Below are 27,894 nucleotides of genomic sequence, written 5' to 3' on the forward strand. Positions count from 1 at the left end.
GGACAGTTCCCAGATCCACAAGTGAGGATGCTGGGATCAGTACCCCCACCTCCAGACCGCGGTACCCGCAGCAGAAACACCGTTCCGTGCCTCCGGCCCCTTGTCAGGGAAAAACAACGCCGCTGGCTGCCAAGGGGAGGGAGAGCAGAGAGCCACTTACGGGGATGTGCACTCGCAGCATGAGCTTCTTCTGGCTGGAGCCTCTCCTGCCGCTGCCAGAGGAGTCCTTCTTCTTGGTGTCCATGGCAGTGCTGCCCATCCCGTCCCCTCCGCGCTGCGGGCGGCGGGCCCAGAGAGGTGGGCTCTTTTCCACTTATCCCCACGGTCTCATCGGCCGCAGTTACTCCGTGCTCCTTATTTTTTTTTTCTTTTTTTTCTTTTTAATGGTCTTAGGAAATAAGGGGGGTGGAAGAAGCAGGGGGGAAGGGGAGGAGTTTCTGCAGCTCCAGCCTTTAATCCAGCAGCGAGGTGCCAGGGGGACCTTCTCCGGAGCAGGAGATGCCCTCAGCAGCGCTGCTCGCTTTGCTTCTCACCCTTCCGCCCTTTCAGAAGTATCCGGAGTGTCCTGAGGGGGGGGGGGGGGGGGGGGGTGTAAGAAAGTTTCCTTCCCTTCTCTCGTGCTCTCCTTGAGAGAAATTAAATCCAAAATTATTATTAATAATAATAATAATAATAAAATACAAATCCAAAGGGCCGAGGTCGGAGAGGCGCGTACCGCGGGCTGCCGGGCCCGGGCCGCTCCGCGGAGCCCCGCGTCGGGCTGAGGCGGGCGGGAGCCCCGTGGGGCGGGAGGAGGTGCCCGGGCGCTGCCGAAAGCCTCGGGCGGCTCCACAGGAAGTGTAGAGAGAGCGAAAAGCCCAACTTTCCTCCGCAGCCCCTCCGCGTGTGCGGGGAGCGGGGCTCCGCCCGGGAAGCCGTGCCAGGAGGGCCCCGCTCCGCTCCCGGACGGCATTTTTCCACTCCTGCCCGCCCCAGAAGCCTGGCAACGAGAGAGTCAGCCGAGGGACAGGGGCGGATCGCACCCTTCAGGCAAACGATTTTTGTGTTACAGAGTATCGAGAAACGAAAGGGGTTCCAAAGGCGCTTCACCGCGGCAATGCTCCGCTCCCAGGGCTGAGCTCTGGGCAGCAAATCCAAGCGCGGGTCTCTGTCTTAAGACAGCCGTAGGCTTTCGTCTGCTCGGGGATGAACATTCTGGATCAAACTACAAGTTTTGGGTATAGAAGTGGCTCTCCTCCCCTTAGCAACCTCTTTCCTACGTTACAGGTGTCCACAGTCGGCAATCACGCCCAGCCTGCCCCACAGCTGCCCCACGTCTTTGCTCACATCATTTAAACACAGATTTTTGCTGGGTTCAGAGCTGTGCATCCATGTGTTCACAGAGTGTACGCTGTAATCACAGCGAACAAACCTGATGAGATCCTATAAAACCTTGATTTATAAGTAGTGGGGAAGAGGGAGCAGTGTTTTCCATAGAATTCTCCTTATCTCCTGAGAAAAATTGAAATGCGATGGCTATCTTGGAGAAATATAAAGCTCAGATTTATTTTCCTTCTCATGGAAGTCTCGGCAATCAGCAGATACAAAGCTGATTCAGGTGTACTGCAGTCGTCATTCTAAAATCATACAGATAAAGATACGAAGCCTCTTCTTTTATGCCCGGAGAAGCAGTGGGTGCCCCATCCCTGGAGGGCTCAGGGCTGGGCTGGATGGGGCCCTGGGCAGCCTGAGCTGGTGGGGGGCAGCTCTGCCCACAGCAGAGGCTTGGGACTGGAGGGGCGTTAAGATCCCTTCCAACCCAAACCATTCTATCATTCTGTGACGTGTAACTGTCCCATACACCCCTACAGGATGCCACGAAAGGAAGCAGATCAGCAGATCCAGAAATGAAACTGCTGCGTAACAATCAGAAAGGGATCTCCTCTGATCCTCTAAGATCACAAAGATGACCTTCGAAGCTCCAGTCATGTTTTTAAACTTCTCATCGCAGCTCTGAGGAGCAGTGACATGCTTTAAAAAACCTAAGCCAAAATTCTGCTGCAGTTGTTACTGTTTGGTAGCTTGACTCCCCATAAAGTCAAGTACTAATATCAGCCTGCTTAAGAATAAAGGAACTGTTCAGACAGTAAGGCATCATGGCTTTGCTCTTTGTATTGTTTTAAACTCGGTAGGCAAATGCAGACATCACACGGATAAGCAATATTGTGATTGCTATGAGAGTTCACATCATTTTTCCCACGTCCGTTCAGCTGCCAACAGCCACATTTTCAGAGATGCAGGCATTTAAATTACTGATTTCACAGGCTAATGGGCACCTAAATACCTTTGAGAATATGACCCCAAGTACTTCGAGGTTTTGTGTATCCTCAGAGGCGGACAGCAGAAGAGGATCACAAACACACCGGCCACCTTTCCTTTCCCTAGCACAGTGCAAGTGCTCCGCATTAACAAGCCCTACCTGCAGCTCAGCACAAACAGCACATGCTTTGGACTACACCCCATCACAGCACTTGCCCTAGATATTCCTTAAATTGAATCCATTTTTCCATTATAAATCCTCACCGTACATTCCTAAGTTTATGAAATAACCATAAAACTTTGCTTTAAACCTTGGTTGTATCAATTGTAGTTGGTGCATGGGGAAAAGGACCTGCCCAAGAATCTGTCTGGCTGTTAGCAGCATCCCGTATCCCAGCACCCGCAATGCTTCATCACAGCTACTTCTCTACTTTCTTTTTACATACCTTCTGTCTACATCTCTGCACCTTCTCCTTCCTCCTGTCCCTCTCTGCTGCCATTCTTCACTCCTTCAAATTCCACTTCTTGTTCTCATCCTTCCATATTATCCTCCATTTTCCTCCTACTTTCCACTCCATTTCCTGAGCTTTCATAAAGCTGATTGTTCCCTTTCCGCTCAACACATTTATCAGATTGAATTTGACCCCCCTTATAGGGCTCCTTAATTTAATCAAAAGCACAATGTAATTAACACAGTGCAGGATGGAGAACTGCATTCACAGAAACCAGGGAGGAGAGTACACACATCTACACGTCTCCCTGTACACACTCTCACCTTCTACATGCAGACCTCATCACATTGCAGGGAAGGGTTTTCTAACATACAGTCAACATGAGGAAATATATGCAGACACATGAATTGCACTGTTTGCAGCAAAACTGCAATTAGAATGGCCTTCTGTAGGGAAATCTTCAGGGAAAACTACAAGCTCTCCAGGACAGCAGGTTGAACAAAGGTGTGATAATGAGGTTAATGAGAGAAATGTCTGGTCCCAATATAACAACAATAAAGACTGACAGATCTTTATGCTGAAGGAGAGGTTGTGTGGTCAGGTGCCTGTGCTTCCCTCTGGGCTGGCAGATGCCAGCTGGAACACAAGTGGTTACTGAAAGAAATTCCCTCTTATCACCTGCATACAGTGCTGTTGTAAAGCTGCTGCTCAGGTTGAACCATCCTGCCCTACAGCTCTCTGCCTCTGTCACATCATTTCTGTCAGTGTGTCAGTCATTCCGGAGCTGATTCACCCACTGATTCAGCATGAATTGATCCTGGATATCAAGAAGTTTCAAGAGTCTTCATTGGAAATGAGCAGGCCCATGCAATGGGTATGTACCATGGCAGGGACACCAGTGCAAGGATTGGCAGGAGGATCCCTCTTTGCCAGCTGCCGTGTCTGCTTTCCATCTTCACTGCTTACACAACATTAATGCTTCCAAAATTGCCCACGAACTCCACAGTGCTGACCCCACAAGGACAAGTGCAACTGCAACAAATCATAGGAGTGCATGCTGAAATGATCTGAACCACACTGCATGTATTGCCTACACTGTATCATAATACTGCCAGGTAAGCAAACCTGTTCAGGTTCTCATTTGCATCACTACAGTATAAAAGCAAAATGACAATAGCATTATCAATGTAATCTCTGCATAAAAAGTACATTTCTGGAAGATCTGATTAAGCACAAACATTTAAAAGCATAAAAGAGCATTTTCTATTTCAAGCCACAGCAGCTTGATAAAGGACCTTGCAGCTGATTTTTCAAGGCTCACACAACCTCTGTTGGTCCTGAGAGCCAGGCAACCCTTTCCAATAAGCAGGGTACCTCCTGAGATACATCATATCTACTTTTCATATTTGTTTCTCTCTCTACAGACACACATACACACACACACAGAGTCCATTGACAGGAATGATGTTCTGTTCAGCCTCAGAACTTATTACAGTACTGAAGAATTACAGAAGAAATGGACAAAGCCCTATAATGCCTCTAATTTCCTCCTTATTGACTGCAGCTCAGAATTTCTGGCTATTATCCTGACACAGTACCTAATGCTTTTGATTTGCATACATAGGCCTACAAGTTAGGCAGATAACATCAAGCAAAATTTAAAATAGCAGATTATATGCCAAGTCCAGGGAAAGATTTACCAGTTTTACATATTGTGCAATTTTTGTCAGTCCTGTAAATGAACACGTAGCAGTAGCAATAGGCTTCAACAGGAGTCTGCTTTTTATTTTCTTTTCCAATAGTATGCATAATACAGTACAAGTAAAGGAGAATTTAAAGGAGGCAGAGAAATAGTTCTAGCCAAATAATTGTGGGCGCATGAACAAAAAGCATTTTCAGCAGTAAAAATTTGAAACTACTTCCATGTTCTTTCCAGCAAACTGGGAAGGATTCAGAGAGCTGAAGAACTACAAACTCACTTTCCATGGGCTTTCTTTGTGTGATACTTTCAGAGTTTATTTTATTTTTTAAAAAAGCAAGAAACCCCCAAATGATATGAAATCTCAGCTGAGGGCAAAGTGTGCGTTGATGCAGATCTAAGATCCTCCCTGATCAAAACAAAAGGTGACATGTTGGGAAGGTTGCTCAGATGCAGTAGCAAACCAAAGTGGCCCTGTGACTGCCCATATTGTCAAATTATTTATGCAGTCTCCACACACTTTTGGCTTAGGCCAACTACAACGCTCCAAGATGCTGTCAAGTCACAGTTCAGGAATTAACACTGGTCAGCGATCATTCCTACTAGGAAGTTTGGACGGAGCTGCTCTGTTTCAGATAGAAGAGAGTTTCTCTCCAAGCCTTGCTGCACCAGATGGCCCTGGGACATGAAAGCCATCTGAATTCTGCACCCTGGACCAGCACTGAGAGGCTGGCAATGTTACACACCTGCTTCCCTGCATGCGTAGATTCCATGCAATCAAGTTGCTCCTCAGCCTTTTTCAGGCCTGTTAGTAGACCACTTCCACAGAAGAGACAAACACAGTGTCCTATTATGTTCCTCACATCTCACTGAGGTGTATAATGCTGGAAGTACCAAGGGTCATAATTACAAGCAAATCATTCTGTCACATGAATGGCATTGGATGCATCCAGTTAAAGACTGAAGATTGTGTATTGCCATAGCAACGATGTAATTCCAAAAGAAGTATATACTTATAATGTAGATTGAACACACTTCATTTTTCACTTCAGTCAGAGATTCTAAAGCAGGGAGAATTTCTTTAGGTCTCACAGTGTTAGAAAATGGTGAAAAATGACAGCAAGGGAAGATTTACAGTCACATAATTTCATTCTGGAAAGAACTTTTGTTTAGAAATATCTACAAATAACTGTATGAGGTTCTTAAGATGATAGTCTAAAACCTTATCAGAATAGTATTAGAAGTAACAAATGTCTGAAGATGACCCTAGACAATAAAGGTGCCTCCTACTCTGGCTCCAACCAGCTCCAAACAGATTATTTAGTTATTCTGACTCAGCGTAGCTTCATTGAGATTATTAACTTTTTCTGTAGAACTTTAGATTCTGTCTAATTGTGCAAATGACCTGGCCTTCAGAATCTAAAGTTGAAAACAAAGAGCTAACACTGTGGAGGTGTGCATAAGGCCAGTGGATAACATGTAGGATGAAAAGGGAGTTAAGTAAATGGCTCAAGGAGAAAGTCTAGCCCTTGAAGATAAAAACAAAACCAAAAAAAATTAATAATTGATTATGTTCTGTCAATGATGAAGAGTCTATAGTCATGATGTCACTAGGAAGGGTACAAAATATCACATAGAAGGCACAAAGCACAGCAAACATTAATCTTCAGAGGCTCACTGGCACAGATCTCTGAGTATTTTCTAGTGAATGCCCTCCCACAAAATGAAGACTAACAAGAAAAAATCAGTTCTTACCTTTGTAACTGATAACCACTTAGGTCCCCATTTTGGGCCAGTCTGAGTGCTTTCAGCAGAAAACAGTCTTCCTCTGGGTACTCAGCACTGAAGGGTGACCACAGCAAAGTCTCGTTGTTATGGTATTTTAAGTCGTATTGACTTCCCCATTTTTGCAGTTAGTTTACTTCCTATTCAGCAATCATCTTACTGAATCAAACAAATAGAAGCATGGACAGCAGGAGGATCTCTTGTTTTAGTGAACATGGTCAGAAGCTCACACAAAGTGCTGTGGAAGGGTGGAAAACAATAGGAAGTATCAATAGAGCACAATTGCCTGCAGGAACCATGAAGGAAGGAGATATGAATGATTTGCTTAGAATGAACAGATGTCAGGTGAGAGACGGGGTCAGACAAGGAGAACACTGGCCAACAAGCAATGAAGATCTCTCACCTGAAATACATGACAGACAGCTGCCAACCAGGACTCAGGGAAAGGCAGCCTCTTGGTCAAAGTGTTGCCAAATAGCATGGAAAGAGCAACTATAGAAGTCCTAAAAAGTCCTGCTGCCAGCCCTGAGAGGTCCCCACTTGCAGGCTAACAGCAAACTTGAGGGGAGAGGTGTGTTCAAGCTGAATTTGAAGACAAATATCATCAGGCATGTAATTAGCAGGATAACTGGTTGAAAGTGCAGTGGTTGAATGGACACTGGCTCATATTTTCTCCTCTTCCTGTCCCCTTCCCCAGTCACAAAGCAGCTAGATCTAGTGATGCTTAATACCACAAACTGCTAAAATCCTGTGACAGAACGCAGCTCCTAATGTGAAAAAGCCCTGCTGTATGACAGAATACTAAAATCAAGAAACAATATGAGAGGAACAGAACGTATATACAGGAAGAGAATAAATACCATGATGAAGATGGAAAGAAGAAAATTTATATAAGATAAAAAGTCCTGTATCAGTTGAGATGCAAACATCTTATGCATAAGGGTTTTTTGTTGTTGTTACACAGTAGTCGTCTGTGCTGAGCATTATTCTGTTATCTGAATTGATATTCAATATCTTGAATATTATGCTGGCAACTGCTTTGTGTCTGGAAACTGCTGATCATATCCCCAACACGGCAGTATTTTGAGGAGCATTCACTACAAGAGTAATTAAATAATAATGATACAGTAAAATCACCAGAAATAGATGTAAGTTTGTACTAAAAGCAATGCCAAAGTAACAAAATTACAATATGCAGATATAAACATATGTGCATATGTATCTTATCTACCTCAAACTGATCTCATGCATTCCATACAAAATTGGCCCCAAGGTAACTGTGTCTTCTAAGGAATAAACTGTAGATAGTTTCATGCTGGAGGCAGGCCATGATTACTAAAGCTGGGACTAATCCTGCAATCTTACCATTATGGAAGTTTTGCTTTTAACCAGTCTTCAGAATTCATATTTAACAACTATTTTCTCACAGCCAGAACAAAATGCTCGGTACAACTTTTATTTTTTGGAATATTCATGTTTGTTATTCAGGTGCTACGCAGGCAATTGCTACCTAGCACTTAGTTTCTTGGTATGTGGCCAAACGATTACACTGTTCTTCAAGTTGTTAGGTTTGTTACCATTCAACTCAGCCACAGGACCTGACTACTGAGAGTGGAAACTTGGACGTTCCATTTAAAACTGTTTGAAGATGAAGGGACAAATTTTCTTATCCATCTCTTCAGACTCTGACAGGAATCCCTTAGCAAAACGCTTAGTGCTACCAGAACAAAGATGTGCCAAGAATTAGGACAACTTCAGGAAAGCCATTTTAGTATATTCTGCTTGTTAGAACTAGAAGAAAAGATGAGGAAACCCCAATAGCCAAGCAAACACGTCAAAGGTCAAAGAAATAATTAGCAGGAAATCATACAAAAAGTTATCGTTTCAAGGGTTACATTGAATGAAGGATACTGTTTTCTTATCTGTAAAAAAATTAAGTCTCAGTTGTTCTAATCACAGTAAGCCATTTAATTATTTATTGCCCCATTACTTTCCTCTTTAATATCTTCTGCAAGATACCAACTAGATATTTCATGTCACAAAAGATGAATTGCAACAATCTGCTAAAACTGAAGAATTGCTTTAAACAATTTGTGGGTGTCAAAGCATTTCTGTTGCTGGGCAGCAGGAAACACAATTTCTCCACGAAGAAAACTGGAGAGCTTCAGAATTATGTATTTATAAGGTCTTTCAAAAAGCATCAGCTTCTGAAAGTGTTTTCAGCTCCCACTCATTAAGCTGAAGTCTAAAGCTGATGAAAGAACAAATATAAAGAAATTGATTTATACATGTTTACTAGAGGAATTAGAAGTACTTTCTTAGCTATTAGAGCAAGGAAGTCCAGGAAGAGATTTTCAGTGAGAAACAGGGACCAAAAAAAATCCAACTGTGCAATATATTCATTAAAAGGATTGTACAATACAATGTGAATAATCATAGAATCATAGAATAATAACAGGTGAATATGTTCCCACAAAGGATGTAAACATTAATTTCAGAACAGGGACCAACAAGGTTTGATTACGACAACACGAGCGTTGGGTTCACAGCTGGATACCACAAATGAGACTTCCCTGTCATTATATTGTTCAGATATTGCACCCAGCTTGCCCCTTATTCAGAGAAGGAAATGTGACTTTAAAATCTTGGTGCTCCTCAGCTGGAAAGTTAATACTGAAAGTATCACATCTATCAAACTTACCTAGGGCAATAAACTAAATGCTAAAGAGATGTCTCATTTGAGTGAAAGATAACTTCCGTAAGTAGAAAGAAAGCCATTTTTCAGTCCTCTGAAGTTTTCTCAGAATATATGTGCTTGCTCAGAAGGAAAGTTGAATTCTTCCAAAATTCACTGGGAAAGGATAGCAGTGACTCATTTTACGATAGTCCTACATACTGTGAGATAATTCTGAACATTATGAGATGCACACCAGGAGACACAAGCCAAAGATGGTACGGCACCACCATTAGTGCAGCAACTCACAAATGATTTCACCACCTGGCTTTATACAGCAATAGCACAGCAAATATCAATTACCATAGCAAAGACTACTGTAATGAAAGAAAACTTTTTGCAATAGCTCAGAACATTTTAGGAAATAAATAGTCCTGTGGCAAGAAATTTGAGGAAGTGGAATACTTCCAGGGCACAAGGAAGTTCTAGCTGGAGAAAAAAGGAGCATAATCAGTGAATAATGAAGAAGCATTAACATACAAATTAAGGAAGACAAACAAGGGTGGAGGTCATATCAGTTCTCAGGGGATCCTGGACAGGGAATTCCAGGCTACATGCCCTCTGCCATCAGTACTGACACAGGAATGCATTGTCCTCTTTGTCCCTTTTGACCCTCAAACACTGCAAGTCACTGAGAGTCTCACCACCAAGTAAAATGTCATGGTTAAGTTTCAGTTTTACAACGGTTTGCTGACACACTTGTGCAAATGGTGAGCACCTTGCAAAGCCCTTATAAACTTCCTGAAATCAAATGCTGAACTTGTCTCTTGTGAGTAACAGAAAACCACAAACCAGTCTTTTCGTGTTCCTTTATCACGTTCGAGCTTCAGCTCTTTCTATATTGTTATGAAAAGCCGAAGTAAGCCTATTTTTCTTGGATTACCATTAACCTATAAAATCTGCATTTTCTCTTTTGTTAGAAGAATTTTGAAGCCCTTGGTGACAACTACTGATAATCATTGCTCAACGTGTCAAAATGTGCCTATTCAAACCTGGTAGGAGTATTTTGCAGGTTATTTTTTTTTTCTTTAGTGGTCCTTCAAAGCATTCTGCATGCTTTCTGCAAAGAAAATAAATAGATCAAATATTATGGCAGCACAAGTTGGTCAATTATTAGCTTTTGCATACCCAGATCACGGTCTTTCTTTACAAGGACACACGTTAATATATAATAGGAGTGTATTTCAGTTCTTTTTTAATTGATTTTTCAGATGCATATTGCAGTCTTATAAGGTCAGCTGGAAAATAAGTTGACCAAAGAGAGGTTTTGAGAAAAAGAAGCCACGAGACATACATAACGGAAAACAGAACAGGAAAGAAACGTAACTTTTATTTTATACCAATTCAGGGCAGGCATTTGACCCACATCTCATCAGCCCCACTTATAACTGGCTGAACTGTGCAGGTCAGAGATGCCGTAAATGCAATCAGCCATTTTTTCAGCTACTGATTCCCACTGCAGCTGTGAGATCCCTGTGGAGATGCAGTTGCTATCTAGTACACAATCCTCATTTTCTGGATGTAGAAATGGTAACAGTGGGGGAAACTGCAAGCAAGTTTAATCTCATTTTGTACATCACAAATGAGACGTCGGGGAATCCAAAATGGCCAGGCAAAGAAAACACAGCAATCAAAATTTGTGTGGCTACATTCAGGGGCAGGGCTAGGAAATGTGAGAGAGAAGTGTTTTATTTCAAGACAGATTAGGGCAAATCAGAGACTTCTGAACCAGAACATTCCTAACACATGTTCACAGATAAAAATGACCAGAGAAAAACAGGACAGAAGATTAGAGAATGGGAGCCAGAGAATAGCAAACAAAAAAAGACAGACACTGAGGCAAAGAATCAAAAACCAAGCAGTCTGGACTTGCCTGGCCTTCTGGGGAGACTTTTGATAAGATAAAGGAAAATCAAATCACAACAGTCCTGTTCAGCCTTCAACAAACTGCCTGAACTTTGTACTGTTGTGTCAGATATGAGGTAGTTTTAATGCAAGAAGGACTGTATTCTAGGTGATCATACCGAGACCACGTTCCTTCTGTCTCAAGTTCAAAATCTTACGGAGGTAAAAACACCTAAAATGAGATTAAATCAGAGCTGTAAAGGTATGAGAACTGTATGCTCCTGTACACAACCCTGCACGCATAAACAGCTTTTTGGAACATTCAACTTATCTAGTGGCTAAACTCACCCACCTCTTTGCCAAACAGAGGTGTGAGGGGTTTACGAGGAGACAAATTTCTATAACTTACAGGAGAGTTCCTTGCACTCTTTTTCTGGAAGCTCCACCGCCCCATTTTGATACACATCTAACTTCGAGTATTGAATCTAAATTGCTAAACATGAGCTAATTTTGGTTGCATTTTAAAATGGGATTATAATAATAATGCATCATTTATGAATTGCATATTATGTATTTATAAGTTGTGATTTGAAAAATTTAGCTAACTGTCTGAAGGGGCTCATAAAGAAAAAAACAACAATTCACAACTGAATCCATGGATGTTCTAATCAAAGTGTACAATAGAAAAGTCAATTAAGCACTTTAAGAAGAGTAGTGTACAGAAGTGATCTCATTTCCTTCATTAGCATGAGTCTGAGTGTCCTACCACAAGAGAAAAGAAATGAAAGTGTTACCAAGGGTAAGTGACAAGACAGTCTGCTTTAGGCCTAAATGGCCTCTTTATCAGCAGGGACATGAAAAATGTAGCTCTCAGGTTTTCTGGGTGTATCAAATCCGACATAAGTGGCACACACTAATCAGTCGGTCATCCTCATACTGGATGAGATATTGGAGCAGCTATGAACGTGTCCTGGTGACACACCTTGTATCTTTTCACCATTATTGAAAATCTTTCATTCTTAAGTACTGTTTCCCCTTTAAGTTTCTCCCATGATAAAGCAGATTCTACACATCTGACAGATGTGAAACGCAGCACTCCTTTTAGTCTCATGAATCCATGACTGGTGTGTAAATGGCAAAATCCTGCCATTCTTACTGCACACAACCTGTGGGACTCCCTTGAGTCACGATTTACCACTGAGCTGCAAGGTCTGAGCCACAGGCAGACAACATAAGCTCTCTGAGTGCAAAGAGACACCTGCTTGGCAAGTTTTAGTTTGAGTCTCCTCAGCAAAGAGTGAAGTAATGGAAGAGCTGGGGATTTATGGTCATCATTACAATGCTATTTCTTAAACTGACAGTCTAAATCACATCTGAAGTTATATTGATGAGATTCTCTCACATTACATATCTCAAGTTATAGATAAAGGAGTTGCAGGTGAATTTAATTAAATCCATAAACTAGACAGGGAAAACAAAACAAATTTGGAACTGTCGGGGTAAATCTAGGACAGAAACCTGAACACAGCAAACATTTTTCTGTTTATACTGTCTTGGGGTTTAAAGTGTGTTCATCTCCAGTTTGGGACTGTGTCCAAATGCTTTAGGAGTGTTTTTCATTTTATTGCATCAGAAAAATCTATACAGAAACCTGGAAATCTGAGATACCTACGTTTCTTTTAGCAGCAGGGACTTTAACCTGGTCACACAACACACACATAGACGTTATTAAATAAGGTTTCTAGCTCTTAACAGCTGTGAGGAAAACCTCATGAACGGAATCAGTGCAAACAGGAAGGTTTGCAAGGAACATGGAATATGAATTCTGAGACACATACATCAGCTCAAATGCCTCCTAATGGTAATTTGAAGGCCAACATTGTTAAGGAAGCTAATCATTAATTTCTAGATAAGTTTATTAATTATACTTTTGTTCATTACTGTTTCCATAAGAAAACAAAGGCAGGTCATAACTTACAAATGCCTTCCCCGGTTCCACAAATTGGATGATGTATCTGTTACTGTACTACATTCCCTATCTTCCAGTCAGGAAGAAACTTAACTGAGATGTCCGCTGGCAGTTTTCTTCCAAGCACTTACGGATGTCTACTGCCAATCATCTAAGATTTGCCTTTCAAGAGCACTGTGTGCTCATGGCTCAGGTTGAAGTGGGAGTTACAGCCTTCCCCCCTGTCCTCAGGATGGCCCCAATCCCACAAAGCTCATTCATCATCACTGACATTAGTGGTCTGAGGGAAGAACAAAGAAGGCAACAGTCTCCTCCAATGTGGAAATTTGGCTTAAGAGATATCCTATGGGGGTTAAGTTCAGTGCTACTGTTTCCCATTTGTAACCCATTTCATAGGGAGGTGGAATGATAAAAGGTTTAATACAGATATACCGAAGTAGTAACATAACGTGCTACGTACCCATGAGACATTCTCTGAAAACTAAAGAGAATCAGACAAAAATATTTTTAAAAGCTATAGCTGGAAAAACAAAGCTGTTTTTTCTTCTGTTCTGAGTCAGCTTCAGTAGAAAGGGATACACTGCCAAAAGTACACAATATTTTTTCTGCTTTCAAATGTAGAAGAGAGTAAGAAGTGAGTTACAAGAATGCTGCATTAAAAAAGGATGATCTGAGAAAGTGTACATCATGTGGTTTACACAAATGTCACTGACCTTACAGTTTCTCCTGGTTTGGTCAGGCTCCCTCTGGACAGCTTGTAAGATACTGACAATATAGTATCTGGGAACAGACAAACATTTATTTCCAGGTGAGCATTTTTGCCTATGGAAAACCCATTGATGTCAGCAGAAGTCACTGTGTACACAGAAGCATGGTAATTGTAGTCTAGCTAGAGCATTACACTTTTGGATCCTCACTTTCAGAAGCTATTACAGTACTCCAATACTGTAATACTGTAAGTACCTGTAGCAGCTAGAGTCAATTAGCTAAATCATCTCAAAATCAGGCCTTTAGCACCACACTGAACTGGACCTCTCTGACTTAAACTTTGCATGATAGGGCAATGTGCATTACTATTACTCTAAAGGAGTTTCTTTCTTCCTTCTGCTTTTGCCAACAAGTTTGGCGTGCAAAGACTGCTGTGTAAAGACAAAAAATATTCCCCAGCTTCTCCTCTTGCTTCCAATCCCTCATCCCTAGAACATACAGTTTTAAAGCAATCATTTGTGCAACATACAAAATAAAACAGCTGGCTGCCCAGAAGGCCTCACCCAAGACAAAACAGTAACAGTCCTTCAGTTAATCTATCTCCTTGGCTCAACCAGATGCCAAGGAATCCAGAGCCTCCCAGAGTTCTGGGAAGCAAGCAGATGTCCTAAAATGCCGTAGATCATCTAATGCTTCTTTGCTCTCTCCAATCTATAGCTGTTAGGAAATTGCCAGTCCTCAGGCTGATTGCTGATGCTCTGGTAGCAGCACTAGCTGGCAAGATGCGGTCGCTGCTGGGGTTGTGCTGCTCCTCCTTATAGAGCAAAATGAAATCACCTCCCAGGCTGCATTCCAGAAAAGGCTAGGTACTGAAATAGCCCCTTTGTAAAAATGGATGGGAAAATTAAAAAAAAGGCAAAAGGGAATGAGAGTGTTTGTTGCCAAGGTTCCATTTTTTCATTTAGCTAAATACTTTTGGTGTGCTGGAAGCAAAGAGAGAACCTTGAGCTAATACCTGCAGATGAAAATGTAAATTTGGTCACTGTCAAAAATACCTTGTGACCAAAATCAAGGCTAGGAGTAATCGCAACAAGAGGCTATAAGCAAACTGAAGAATTAAACTTCTTTAAACCATCATGGTGACACTGTCAGATGTAGTACCCCAAGCTTGTGTTCCTCTTCAGCTCCAACAGCTTAAACAGATTTTACTGTGCATGGCTTACACTGGCTTTCTTCACAGGGATGGATTTCACTCTTATATGACATGATATGATGATGATTCTCCACATTCTTTTGCTGTTACCAGCAACTATTCTTGATGTTTTAGTCCTCTGTCTGAGTTAGTTATACAGATCTCTATTACTAGAAAATGAGAAAATCTCACAACCTCTACATAGTTACTTCCCTTCACTCCTTATCTCCCTTCCCTCTCAGTCAAGGACAACTTATTATTGCCATTGAAGAGCTGAATAAGGGAATACGTAGTGATCAGTATGTGATGGTTGGTGGTCTAAGAAGAGACTGAGCATACATTGACAAAGATCGTGGTTGGAAGCTAAACCAGATGACCATGTTCTAATCAAATCGAACTAAATTAAGTAAAGGCCCTCTGCAGCACTCAGCACACTGTTGTTTGTGCCTTGAAATACCATACCTGTTTCCCAGGTCTTCCTACCCAATTATTTAAAGCTTTGGTTCAATGGAGATGACATACAGAATCTGACTGTCAAAGATCTGCTGCCAGTTGCAGTCACCTGCAGGGACTGGGAAGAAAGACATGCCTGATGATAGCATCAAGACTTTGGCTCAGACAGCCAAGCTTCATAAAGCTGTCATTGTTTGAAAAGTGATGTCTGTTTCTTCTGCACTATGATGGAACCAGCAATGATCCATCCCTTGGATTTCACCCAAGGAAAGGCCAAAGAGGAACGTGAAAAACAAAGGAAATGAGCAGACCGCTGTTGCCTCCATCTGCCCCCAACCACAACCCACACATGCTCAGTTTGTTGTTTTGGCAGGAGCGCAGTCACTGAGTAAGCAAGAAAAGCTGAAACTGGCAGAACAGTCAGAAAAGTATTTAGAGGTTGTTTATGTATGAATGATTGCAGGGTGGGAAGGGCAGGCATCTCCTATGTGGATAGATCAGGTAGAGCCCTGGAGGCAGCGCTGAAAACAGAGCCCTTTGCAATCAGATGAGTAACATGAGCCTGGACTGCTTTCTCTTTTCCTTCAGTGCAGATTCCAAGTTACAGTCAAGCTTTGCCTTGGAGTCCTACTGAACATCACTTTCGCAGGCATTTGTTAAATCCTGCTATAGCCCAGAGGATGCCTGTCACTTTAATCCTCTTTATTAACAACTCTCACATTTTCTGTGCTATAGCCAAGGTTTGCTTGCTGACTCTCTCAAGAGGCCTTGGAATATTTACGTGGTCTATTTACCTCCTTCTGAAATAACTTCGATACAACCTCCTATAGAGCAGGAACAGGTCTGTCACTAGGAATACAGATATGGCACCCCCAGCTATCCCAATCACATTCAAATCCTGAGTAGTAAACAGAGAAACAATCTGAACGCAGTGCCCATTTTCCACAGCTAATCATCTGACTAAGAACACACTGTTACTTGACATGTCAGATGCTGCACTACTGCCTTTATTGTAGGACTGTATCCTTCATAACCACAGCCACTGTGGGGCAGTAACACATAAGCATTCTTCAATGCACACGTGCTTTACATCTCCCAGCGTGAGGCTGGTTAAGTCTTGTTACCCTCTGCCTACAGACAATGGGGAGAATGCAAAGGTTAAGTGTTAACATCCTTTGCTGTAAGCATATTTCGCTAATCAGGGTGACTTAGTGATTTGGGAACAATAACAGTTTTTGAAGGTAATGCTGAAATAAGCCATCACTAAAACTTCTTTATGTAGTTTACATGTCCATTCTGAGAAATGTTGTCAACAGCTCCTAGCTTGAGGATGTTTGAACTTAGCAGCACACGGTGCCAAATTATATGTTCTCAGGAGGATCACGCCTACATGCAAACAGGCAAGTTGCTATTTGCTCCTGCCATTTTCCCAGAGGAAATGATGGTGCCAGACAAGTGTGAGCAGACCATCCTCATATAGTATGTCTGGCTTTGTGGTTTGAAATTCTGGAAGTAGAAATGACAAGTGCTCCTGCTACACTTTGTGTTATTTCCAAGCGATGCAGAATGGTGACTAATGCAGGAGAGTGGGAGATCCCCTTCCCAAATAAGTCTCCAGGCACAGATACATGAGAACTTTCTAAATGTGAATCAAGGTTTCAGTGGAACTTCTCACTGTTCCTCATTGCCTTGGATTCCTCAAGCATTTGTACTCAGTCTAAATGTACACGTAGATTTGGCAGAGCTGAAGAATGGAGACTGTAACCGATTGTAGGTTGATGAGGAAGGGATAAATACTGGAGCTCATAACCATCACTTGGAGACATACATAAACTGAAAGAATACAGAAGCTATTTTTTTTCAAGTTGGGATTCTTGCCATCAAAATGATGACAAGGAAATCATTAAAACTGCCTTGAGTAAAACACAGAAAATTCCACCTACTTGCTAAAACGAGGAAATCTGTTATTATAGCCACTGTTGAGGATCCATTTTAAGCCACATCTCTGACATTAAGTACTACTGCACCTCTGTGTTCTGTGACAGCCTTGTATTTGCTTTCTGATGGACCTAGATTTCCTGACTTTGAATATATAAAACACTGAATATCAGCTTTCTTAATACAAGTCGGTTACTGAACAAGAAAACCATCAATTTTAGTTCTCCATGTATCTTTGTAATACATAATGCAAGAATTTCCTAAACCCTTTCTTCAACCTCTAAGCATAGATCACATGAAACAAAACTGTAGCTCAATCAAAATTTGCACTTCTTGCTGGATGAATTATCTTACCCTGTCACATAAGCAGATGAAATAGATTCACTTAATGAGCCTGGATAAGAGAGGGAACAAAAGGGAAGAAGAAAAAAATAAACCCAAACCTTCCGGTAACTGAAATACATTAGCTAGGCTGTTACGATCTTCTTTCTGTAGGAACCAAGATATGAGAAGTGGACATTGAAAAGGCAGCTGATAAGCCACCTAGAGATAACAGTTATCCAGTCTAAAGTTGAATTAGCAATATAGATTATACTATACAGAGAAAACTAGCTCTGTGTGTACAAGCCTGAATGTGTTAAACAGCCTGAACCTGACAGTATAGAGCTCTCTACAGGTTAATTGAACTTCTTTCATGACAGTGTGAAGACACAGCCTGAGATGGTAAAGAAACTAAACACCTCATCATTCAGAGCACCATGAATTTAAAGACCATAAAGCTCTAGCCATAAGAATTAGAAGGCTGAATAGCTGCCCTGTTCCTGACTAGCAGGTCTCCCACAGGCTGATGTGACAGATGGGTGCTGCAACAGGTAGGAATCGGACTCAGACTCCGGCTGGGGAGGCCTCACAAAGGGCTCAAGATGTTTGTCAGAAAGCATTAAAGATACACAGGCTAACTCATGATCTTGGAAAGGAGAAATATAAAACATTTGCTTTAAACCTCAGCTGAAACAGGTTAAGTTAGAACAGAATATTCCTAGGAAGATCCCCAGATCCAACCCCTTTATGACAACCACCCAGCATTCACTCCGTTTTTTGAAATCACTAAATTGTACATTAAAACATGCAGTGAACTTCAGCCAAACAACAAAAAGCGGGGAGGAGGGCAATAAAACTCACTGGGAGATGCATTTCCCCAGACGCCTTCAGGCTATTCAACACATGGCCAACCCAGTGTACTGTTGTGGGGACCCACCTAGTGAAAGTATGAGGAATTACACCCGATCTGAAAAGGAAAGAAAAGGAATTCGGAGCCAAGGAGGCAAATAATTGAACAATATAATTTAAGTGATGAAACATGTGGCTAGATGAGAGAGGCCACAAATTCCAGCCAACCTACAATCACAATCTGGCATTGCTTTGCAACTGTCAAATAACTTGGTACTGTAATGTGGTAGAGCAGAAGGTCACATTTAAGAGAAGGGATAATGCATTTTGTTTTAACTCAAGCTGGTACAGTGCCATAAGACACATTTGGGACGTATGCTCGGTATTACTAGCCTGAGTGTTGACAAAAGCAGGAGTTGGCCTTTGTAAAACCAGAAAGGCTTTATTAAAAAACACTAAAAGATATTTCACTTTCTCCTTGACGCTCGTAGTAAAAGCCATCACTTCACGTATGTGTCAGTTTTCAAGGCCTTACTCCTCTGTCCACAAGGGCTGCAGGCATTCAGTACAATGAAAGCTGAATTTCTTGCCTTATTTGCTTTGCTGACAAAGACTATAAGAACAATAGTATTCTTTGGTTTACAACAACATTAAAAGTTTTGTTACAACCAAAACCAAGCAGTTCCAAGGGATATCGACCTCATTGGCTGAATACTACGTCCTCAGTTACCTAATTCACAAGAGAATCATAGCTTTCTTAAGTACTCAATATCCAAAAGATGTCAACATTAAAATCAGCCACCTGGCTAAATCACTGGTATTTTCTTTTAATCATGAAACAATATGCTCTTTTTTTTGCATCATAAGGACATACAAAAGGGGAAAAGGTTTTCATATTCAGAAAGTACTGAAAGTAGCTTGTGAATGAAAATATCCACCTTCATTTTTTGGCATCTGAAGATCCTCCAAAAGAAAGCTGCAAATGCTGAATATCTAGTTACAAGTAACTATGGTATAGTGTAGGAATCCTCCCCACATCTTACAGTCACTTGCTTTTTATTCTGTTCTTGTGTATACATTTTAAGTTCCACACAGTTTATGTGAATTTTCAGAAGAATCCTTCAAAACCAACCCCAGAGAACCCCTTGTTAGCATCTAGAATGGCCATTTATGGTTGGTGAAGAGCCATGCCAGTTTAGAGGCAAGAATGGGATTTTAGTTTATCTCATAGTTCTAACATTCTCTCTTCCTTGACAACATTACAGCAAGAAAATCCTGATTCCTTAAACCCTCCTCATGCATAACCTCAGAGCCTGAAAATATTTTCTTTCCACTTTTTTCTTGTCTCAGTTATCAGGGTACTACTGGGTAATTGTATTTCCCTAACAAGGAATACTTTTGCCACTCTGCTTAAATGTCTGCAAATTTATTTGAACAAAACAAAAAAGTTCTGCCTGAAAAGTAGGGCTTTCATATGAGAGTGTCCTGGTGTTCAGAGCACCACTATTTGGTGAACAGGTGCTCTCCTCGTGGTTCTGGACTACTTAGAAACATTAAGTCACACAGGCTGTACAGGCACAGCCACTAGTGCCTCCGAAAGAAAGGGAAGCAGGCATTAGAATTGCAACAGTGGTCCTTAGGAGCAGTGATTTTTGAGTCCAGAAACAGGAACAGAAAGCCTTGCTCCTTAAGGCCTTCCTCTTCAGCTTGGCATCTTCTATTTCTCCCTTCCCCTTCGCTGAAATATCCCCTTTGTCTTAGAATCAAAGAATCACAGAATGGCCTGGGTTGAAAAGGACCACAAAGATCATCTAGTTTCAACTCCCCTGTGGTGGGCAGGGTTGCCAACCACTAGACCAGGCTGCCCAGAGCCACATCCAGCCTGGCCTTGAATGCCTCCAGGGATGGGGCATCCACAGTCTTTCTTGCCCCTTCTCTGCATCTCCTTCTCCTCAGCAGCCCCAGGTAAGTAGAAATTGTTGTAGGAAGAAGACAGGACATATTGCTGTTTGTGGCAATTGGAGTTGAGACACATGATTGGAGGAGTAGGTCTGAGGGTCCTGTTACCCTCATGGTGATACGGCAGAGACATCCGGGTGAAGAGGGAGTCACCTCTCCCAGGGGCTCTCCAAAGCCTCTCTTCCATCTGTAGCCTCCACAAAATACTGCTGATCCTTTCCAAACCAGGATCCCCATGATAGATCCCCATCACCACCCCATTTGTCATTCCTCTTTGCACTTCACTCAGCATCTCCTAATCCCTGCTACTGAAAATATTGCTCAAAAACTGAGATTCCCAGAGACGGTTTTGCTTACTGTACATAGCAGTTAGATCCCAAATGGCACTGTCACCAATCCCCTTTTCCACCTTTGCAGCTTTTTGTAGCTTCCATTTATTGTTCTCACTTTCTTACCCTCTGTCCTCAGGTGTTTTATTCCCCTCTGACCGTGGGTCTCAACAGAAACAGCAGAGCTTTGTAACACTAGGGGGCATCTCACAACATGCACAGGATGTTACATTATTCCCTCATGCAGTCCAATGTCTGTTCTGGACAGATTTTAGCAGTTTTTATCTTCTATTTTTTTTTTCATTTTCCTTAGATTGCATACCTCTTTCAGAGTTTGATATTTTCAGACAGCACAGTAACAGCTTCCTCCAGTCACTTGTTTAATTGCCTACTAATAACCCTTCCTAAAATCATTAACACAGCAGTCATGTTATTTGCATCTTCATTTCTGTATAGACCAATTAAGATATTTGCTTTCTAATTTGTTTTCAGGCTTAAGGCATTTACAGAACTTACAATGGAGAAGCACTGCTTTTGATAGCATAACACATGTCTCTGGAAAACCACAAGCCAGAACTGCCTCTAGTAGGTGAGGAATCAGAATAAGTCTGTAAGACTGAAGCAAAAAATAGAGCTACAATGAAATTATGAATCTTACCCAATAACAACCCTTTGCTTTTACACGTCCTTCCTTTTTATGCTTTTGTCAATGTAAGGAAAGTAAAAGCACCCACCCTGAGAACAAAGAAAATTAAACTTCAGTACTAAAAAAGAAAAGGCTCAGCATCCTGTTGTACAATAGGTATGGGGGGCAAGGCTAAAGTATCCCTGGATGAAAGACACTGGAAGATTACACCAGCTATGAGGCAGTCACCTAAAAGACAGCAGCACACACCAGGCCTTAGCATCACTGTCTGAACTCTATCCAGCCCCCGTATCTGTGATACAGGTAAAGGCTTTGGTTCCAGGCTTCAGGAAGACTGAATCTTTCTCACACACTTACCTATAAAAACTAAATTTCAGACATTTTCATCAAAATAGGAAGACAGAGAGATGCAACAGAGTGAGAACTGAAGGACTCCATTCTATTTTTCTCCTTGTTGCTGCTCTTTTGGATGACTTGGAACAAATAGCTTCATCTTTCTGTGCTCTAACTTCCACATCTGTAAAAAGAAGATAAGATTGATCTCCTCTGCAAATAAAGTTTTTTCCTCTTCTTGTCAGGGTAAAAAAACACAGGTGGAGAGGGATAATTCTAAAATACTTCATTGGGAAGATGCCAATTCAGTTACGAGATTTTGAGGCTGTGTGTGATTGTTTTCATTCTTACAACTTTGCAAAACAGTCAAAAGTGGAACAGCAATCAGCCAGGCTGTCCCAGATGCCAAGCCTGGGAAGGGATGTGAGCACAGTTGAGCAATGCTGGACAGAATGTTTAGCCAGTTACCTCCTTCTACAGACTGCAAGGAATGTTTTATTTCAGTAAAATGAAATGACAGAGAATGTAACATCTCGCTCCCAGCTCTAAACAGGAAAACTTCAGAATACCAAAAACAGACGGAATTTTGTCAGCAACTCTTAAAAGCTAAAACACAAAGCTGAAAATTGGCATTAAGAATTTGAAGGGACTGGAACAGAGCACAAAGTACTACAGTTCTGCAAACTCTCAGTCATGTAACTCCTTGCTGAACCAAATCAAGGCAAGATCCTTAGGTCTGTGAATTCTGCCACACGCAGTCTGTGGCTCACGTCACTGCCTTCCTACAGATTCCAGGGCCACATCACAGATGACCCACTCCACAACTTCTTTCTTCTTTCATCAGCGTGGGTTAATGTGGCTGCTGCATTCAGCTGGTTGTTAGAACTTGCATCTCAGGTAGGAGATAAGGGACAAGGGTCTGCCATTAGATCATGGAAGACTTTTTTTTTTCATCTGTCTCATCTTGAAAAGCAGGGCATATGGGAGACATAGATGGTCCGTTAACAGCAGTGATGCTGAGAGGGAGTCTTGGTTACTTATTGTACTATTAAGACATTCTGCCAATTAACATCGAATGGGAACCCTGCTGTAGTTGCACAGTTACCAATTTAGTTTTAAAAGCCTAAGTGCTCCATCATAGCTAGTTTAAAGAAATTCCAAAAAGTGTGAGTATGTTGGCTTACTTGTTTCATTACAATTTTCATGAAGAGGAGCCCTGGGCAGCTTGATCGAGTGCTTGGCAACCAGTCCACAGCAGGGGGTTGGAGCTCGATGATCTTTAAGGTCTCATCCAACCTCAGCCATTCTATGATTCTATGACAACACAGTAGTGCTACAAGTTTTGCCTTTCCAACTAGAAAATACGAATAATTTCAAGTGCAAGAGACTGAGAAGGAAGTTGATTCCAAAAGTCATCTAATTATCATTTGGCTTTTCTTCTTACTGTTCTTTCTACTTTAAGCTTGAACGTTAGCCGAGATTCTCTTTAGGCAAGTTCTGCTACTCTAACAAGATCCAACTGGTCTGATTCACAGAAGGGTGTGAAGCCTGTCATCAACCAAATTCATTTTGATTTACCTTTGTGAAAAAAACTGCTTGCAGTTACAGGACCTAATGGCTTAAGAATTTGTTATTCTAGTGGCTTCATCAGCAGCATCTGTAGCTGCCCCAGAACTCTCAGCCATCGGGCATCTTTTAGGCTTAGGGATTTATGAAACTGCATTCAGCATCACTACACATCGAGGCATCATTCTACAATGCATTGTGAAGCTCAGCTTTCATGCAATCCTTATGATCAGTCACATCTGAATGTTGTAAGGTTTTTCATATGTAGTATCCTATCTTCATCCCCTAAATCAACACCAGCTAAATCATCTCAGGGGTCTGACTAGCTAAGGGAACTTAAGGAAACAGCATAATGAAAACTAAGCAACTTTACCCTCTGGTACTGTCTGGCAAAAGCTGTACGTTCTGACATCTAGCCTCAAGTGTCCCCACGTAGATGTCTTCACGTTAGTCTACATTTCTACTGCAGTCAATAGAGAACTACTCACTACAGCTAATAAGTCAAGAGCCATCCAGCCGTCCAAAAATAGGCAGATATATCCACCTTACGGTGATCTGAATAGCTTGCTGAATCAACTATGAGCAGGGCTCAGCTTAGTAACAGCTATGATGGTCTGACATACCAGGCTCCCACATGAGACCGACAGATATGACAGTTCTGTGGGTTTTTTTAGGAGACTTGAATGTTCATGGAAAATGAGCTGGAGGCCAGGTAGGAAACTCCACAATGCCTTAAATGGCATTAGCTGCCTGCATTTATGTAACTGAATCCCAAGTTAGTTCTCTAGTGAGCATAAAGGGATCTTAGACATCTGGTTCACATAGAGACACCTACGCAGTTAAACCCAAGTTTAGGTGTCTTAATCTGCTAGCTGAATCCACCCCTTTACTTGGAGATTTCCTGAGCTGGCAGCTGCATTAGCATTATGCTAAACATGCCTCAATGGACATTTTTTCCATTTCCACATCTAAACCATTCAGGAGCACATTTATACTTTTGACCTCCCTAATATACTTGTAGCAATTCGCAATAATAACTCAAGAGAAAACATATTTCCCTTTGTTTCTTTCAATTTATTGCCTGAAAATTCCACTCTAGACACCTAAATCTTATCTTTCGTTCCTACCCGGATATACCCAACAACCTTTTTGCCTTTTCACCTACCATGAAGCACAGAACTGATGTTTTCAATAGACTAGCCACAACAGCTCCACAGTCTTTCCAGTATGCTCCTAATGAATTTAGGGGTATGTGGGATGAACTTGTTCTACAGGCTTTTCCTCAGTAGCACATAACAGTCTCTCTCCTATCCCAACATCTACTTTTGCAAAGCTATTCATAATATAATCTCTTTAAGATCTCCACCCACTGTCAAATTTGTTGAAAATGGCCCAAGAGTTTAAAAGCATTTGAGAAGAGGGAACAGATCAGATAAACCCACATACATATTCCCAATAGTCATTTGACCTTTTCTCTTTTGGAAAGAGCAGGCAAAAGAAACCCTATGTGATATGCAGTAAAAACTGGTAGAAAATTCTGAATAGAATGTCCAGTGCTTACAAGGGCTTGTTTACCCCATTCAAAACTGTAATCACATAGAAATTCTACCAGAGAATGTGCAGACTCTGCCTTTAGTCATGGACAGCCCCTACACAAACTTACACAAGGAAATCACTGAAAGAAATGCATTTTTTCCTGGTTATTATAAGAATAGTTGGAGTTTCCACCATCTCCTCTATCACAGCTGGCCAACAGCTCTACATATCAGCAGGAGAAATTTGTTCTGAATGATTTGGATTTTGAAGAATAATGTCTGTTTGGGGATATTCCTCTTTTTTAATGGAAGAGTCAGTGTAAGAAACAGATACAGAATTTATCTTTTGTAGCTCAATGTCCCCTTTCTCCTGTTCTTTTTGTGCATAACGTGTCAATAAATATAATCTCAGTGCTTGAATACACATGGATTCCAAATTCTGAACATAACTCATATTGGCACTTTGGGTTAGTTTCTAGCCAGCATTTATGTATGAATTCTTCTCCCTTGCTATGAACATATAGAAAGAGGAGCAATCAGTTAACATTAATGACTTTATATTATAAAGTATATTAAACAATTGGGCTGGGCATATTATTAGGGATTTTAAGAAATGACAGATGTCTCAAAGACCGTACAGCAAATGAAACTAAAAAGCAGCAGTTTATTAATTGTTAATAAAAACATAATTCAGGCAGTAAGGAAACTCTTTGCAATAAGAGCTATAACAACTGCTCGGGTAGATTAAGTAATTGGAATTATAGGGTAGGCAAGAACTGGCCAAATTAGGACGACAACGATAATAAATCTGCATGAAGCAGCTAGTATATGTGCTGAGGCTGTTTTTACCTAAAACTGCTTCACACACACCTAAAATCCTCAGGCTAAATTATTATGAATGAGAGATCAAAGCTCCATATTAGCCATTATGAAATAGAAATTATGAAAAGCTGGCTGATGGGGATGCTAACTACAAGGCTATCTCACTGCACACATTACTTTCATCTTGATCCCTGCTGCCTCCTTGTCATCTGCCAGCTAACCCCTCCATTCTGTCACTCTTCTTTTCTCTTACTGAAGCTTCTGAGTATATGCTGCCTTTTTGGCTCCAGTAGTTTAATGCTGTAATTAGAGCCTTTTGACAGATTCTGCATTTTGCTCTGTGTTATTATAAAGCACCTTGTTGTAAAGTTTGGGGCAGTAATGCACCAAAGAAGGGACTGTGTGTGTCAAGCCTGTTGAATTTCCACTAAAGCAAAAAGGTTTTATTTACTAAAATGAAATCTGCCACCCTCAAAATGTCACTCAGCAGCTAGCTATCAGATGGTGCAGGCAGCTCAACTTCTGTATCTGGCTATGCTCAGAAAAGCTTCGAGTCCTGACTACGCTGTGCAAGTCATCACTTAGTTCATTCTTAAACCTCACCAGGATTTACAAACCCAAAATGTCTTTCAGTTTCACACCTGAAATGTCAAGTTCGGCACAAATATGGATGAGTGGTGAAGCTACCCCACCACCGTTTCATTGTTGGTTAGATCATTTCCTCTGGATCATGAAAGATCTGAGGGCTCATCATGCCTCTCCATCTGAAAGGATATGAACTCTTGCACATTAACTGCCAAACTGACATTATTTCAACATAGCTGTGGCTAATTTCTCTCAGCTCTCTCTCCACTCTGCAAGTGATAATCACTGGGTCAAAAGAACAAGTATGAGAATGAACAGTTAGGGCCTGATTTCAAGTTTTTCCCTTCTAAGGAACTAACCCACAACTCCCGCAAACTCATTACTTCCCATGGCTTAATTAGTATGTTATTACACATACAGAGCAGAACAGCTTTCAGAGGAGGTACTGAATACACTCTGCTGGGGCACATATTAAGTGTCAGGCTGGTATTTGTATTCCCAAAGGCAGGGAAAGGAGTTAGTCCCACACATGCTTGGCAGCTCCACAGCAAAGAAAATCAAGATACTTAGCCCAAGCATCTCCTGTCAGCCTAACCTCCACTTGTTTCTTTCCTCCCATTCAGAGATTTATGATAAATACTTCCAAATGCCATTCAATGACACGAAGCCCAAAGCAGGACCTCCTGAGGAGACTGGAGAGGGCTTTGGTCTTCAGAGAAAACTGCAACAGAACTCCTGCGGGCCTTACTGTGTCCAGGTCTGGAGCTCCCAGTAGAGGAAAGATGTAGAGATGGTGGACAGGGTCCAGAGAAGGGCCATGAAGATGATCAGAGGGCTGGAGCACCACTCCTATGAAGACAGGCTGAGGGAGCTGGGCCTGTTTAGCCTGGAGAACAGAAGGCTGTGAGGAGACCTTGTTGCAGCCTTCCAGTATTTAAAGGAGGATTATAAAAAGGAGGGAAATGAACTTTTTACTCGGATGGGTAGTGATGGGAGAAGGGGAATGGTTTTAAGCTCAAGGAGAGAAGGTTTAGATTGGATATTGGGGGGGAGTTCTTTACTATGAGAGTGGTGAGGTGCTGGCACAGGCTGCCCAGAGAGGCTGTGGATGCCCTGTCCCTGAAGGTGTTCAAGGCCAGGTTGGATGGGGCCCTGGGCAGCCTGGTCTAGTATCAGATCTGGAGGTTGGTGGCCCTGCATGTGGCAGGGGGCTGGAACTTGATCATCCTTGAGGTCCCTTCCAACCCAAGCCATTCTGTGATTCCCAGTCTCCAACCAGATGTGAAGAGCTCTGTGCCGCACAGACTGAAGGCTGCACCTCCACCCCCAAACCCCTCTGTGCTTCACTGCTTTGCGAAAGAATCACAGAATGGCCCAGGTTGGATGGGACCCAAAGGGGCTGAGTCCAACTCCCGGTTCCGCACAGAAGCAACCAAAACTGTCACAGAGCGGTGTCCAAATGCTCCATGAGCTCCAGCACTCAGAGCCGTGCCCGCTGCCCTGGGCAGCCCATTCTATGCCCACCGCCCTCTGAGACACAGCCTTTCCCTCACCCCCAGCTGCCCCTCCCCTCACAGCTCCATGCCGTTCCCCCGGGCCCAACTGCTATCAGCCAGAACCCCCGCATCCCTTTCTGTGGGGCTGCACTCCAGCCTCTCACCCCCAGTCTCTACACAGAGCCAGGGCTGCCCTGTGCCAGACGCAGAATCCGGCACACTGCTACATTTCACGCGGTTAAGAAGCCCAGACTGGAACGCCAGGACAACCCTACAGTCCACCACACAACCACCCGCCATCTTCTCAGCCCCTTAGCCCCGCCCATCATGGCGGCCGCGCCCCAGCGTGTCACATGGCAGGGGCGGCCGGGGAGGGAGAA

At 42.2% G+C, this 27,894-nt stretch overlaps 1 protein-coding gene and 2 long non-coding RNA genes across 10 annotated transcripts in view; 1 reads left to right on the top strand and 2 right to left on the bottom strand.

The window, feature by feature from the left end:
- The window catches only part of PRKAG2 (protein kinase AMP-activated non-catalytic subunit gamma 2), a 182,415-nt gene extending 181,628 nt beyond the window's left edge, over positions 1 to 787 (bottom strand). For 5 of the 6 annotated variants that reach the window (XM_046921537.1, XM_046921527.1, XM_046921516.1 and 2 more), the window contains exon 1: positions 161 to 787. Coding sequence is in view for 1 of the 6 variants with exons in the window: in NM_001278142.1 (NP_001265071.1) it covers positions 161 to 259 (99 nt within the window). In the remaining 5 variants the exon portion in view is untranslated. The remainder of the gene's footprint in view (positions 1 to 160) is intronic. The other variant, NM_001278142.1, reaches the window with a different exon arrangement.
- On the top strand, positions 1 to 2,129 carry LOC121109583. The gene is made up of 3 exons (XR_006936764.1): positions 1 to 297; positions 1,052 to 1,217; positions 1,851 to 2,129. It is a non-coding gene; the product is annotated as an uncharacterized LOC121109583 (long non-coding RNA).
- Positions 2,130 to 27,838, bottom strand: LOC112531930. Of its 3 annotated transcripts, XR_005857230.2 has the most exons (5): positions 27,679 to 27,838; positions 22,695 to 26,904; positions 21,535 to 21,694; positions 6,205 to 13,562; positions 2,130 to 3,782 (listed from the first exon to the last, which is right to left on the bottom strand). It is a non-coding gene; the product is annotated as an uncharacterized LOC112531930 (long non-coding RNA). The 3 variants fall into 3 exon arrangements; XR_005857229.2 differs by having other exon boundaries at positions 26,767 to 27,838; XR_005857231.2 differs by having other exon boundaries at positions 22,695 to 27,838.
- Between the last annotated feature and the right edge of the window lie 56 nt (positions 27,839 to 27,894).

The sequence above is a fragment of the Gallus gallus genome, chromosome 2 (genome assembly GCF_016699485.2).
Source record: "Gallus gallus isolate bGalGal1 chromosome 2, bGalGal1.mat.broiler.GRCg7b, whole genome shotgun sequence".
NCBI lineage: Eukaryota > Metazoa > Chordata > Aves > Galliformes > Phasianidae > Gallus > Gallus gallus.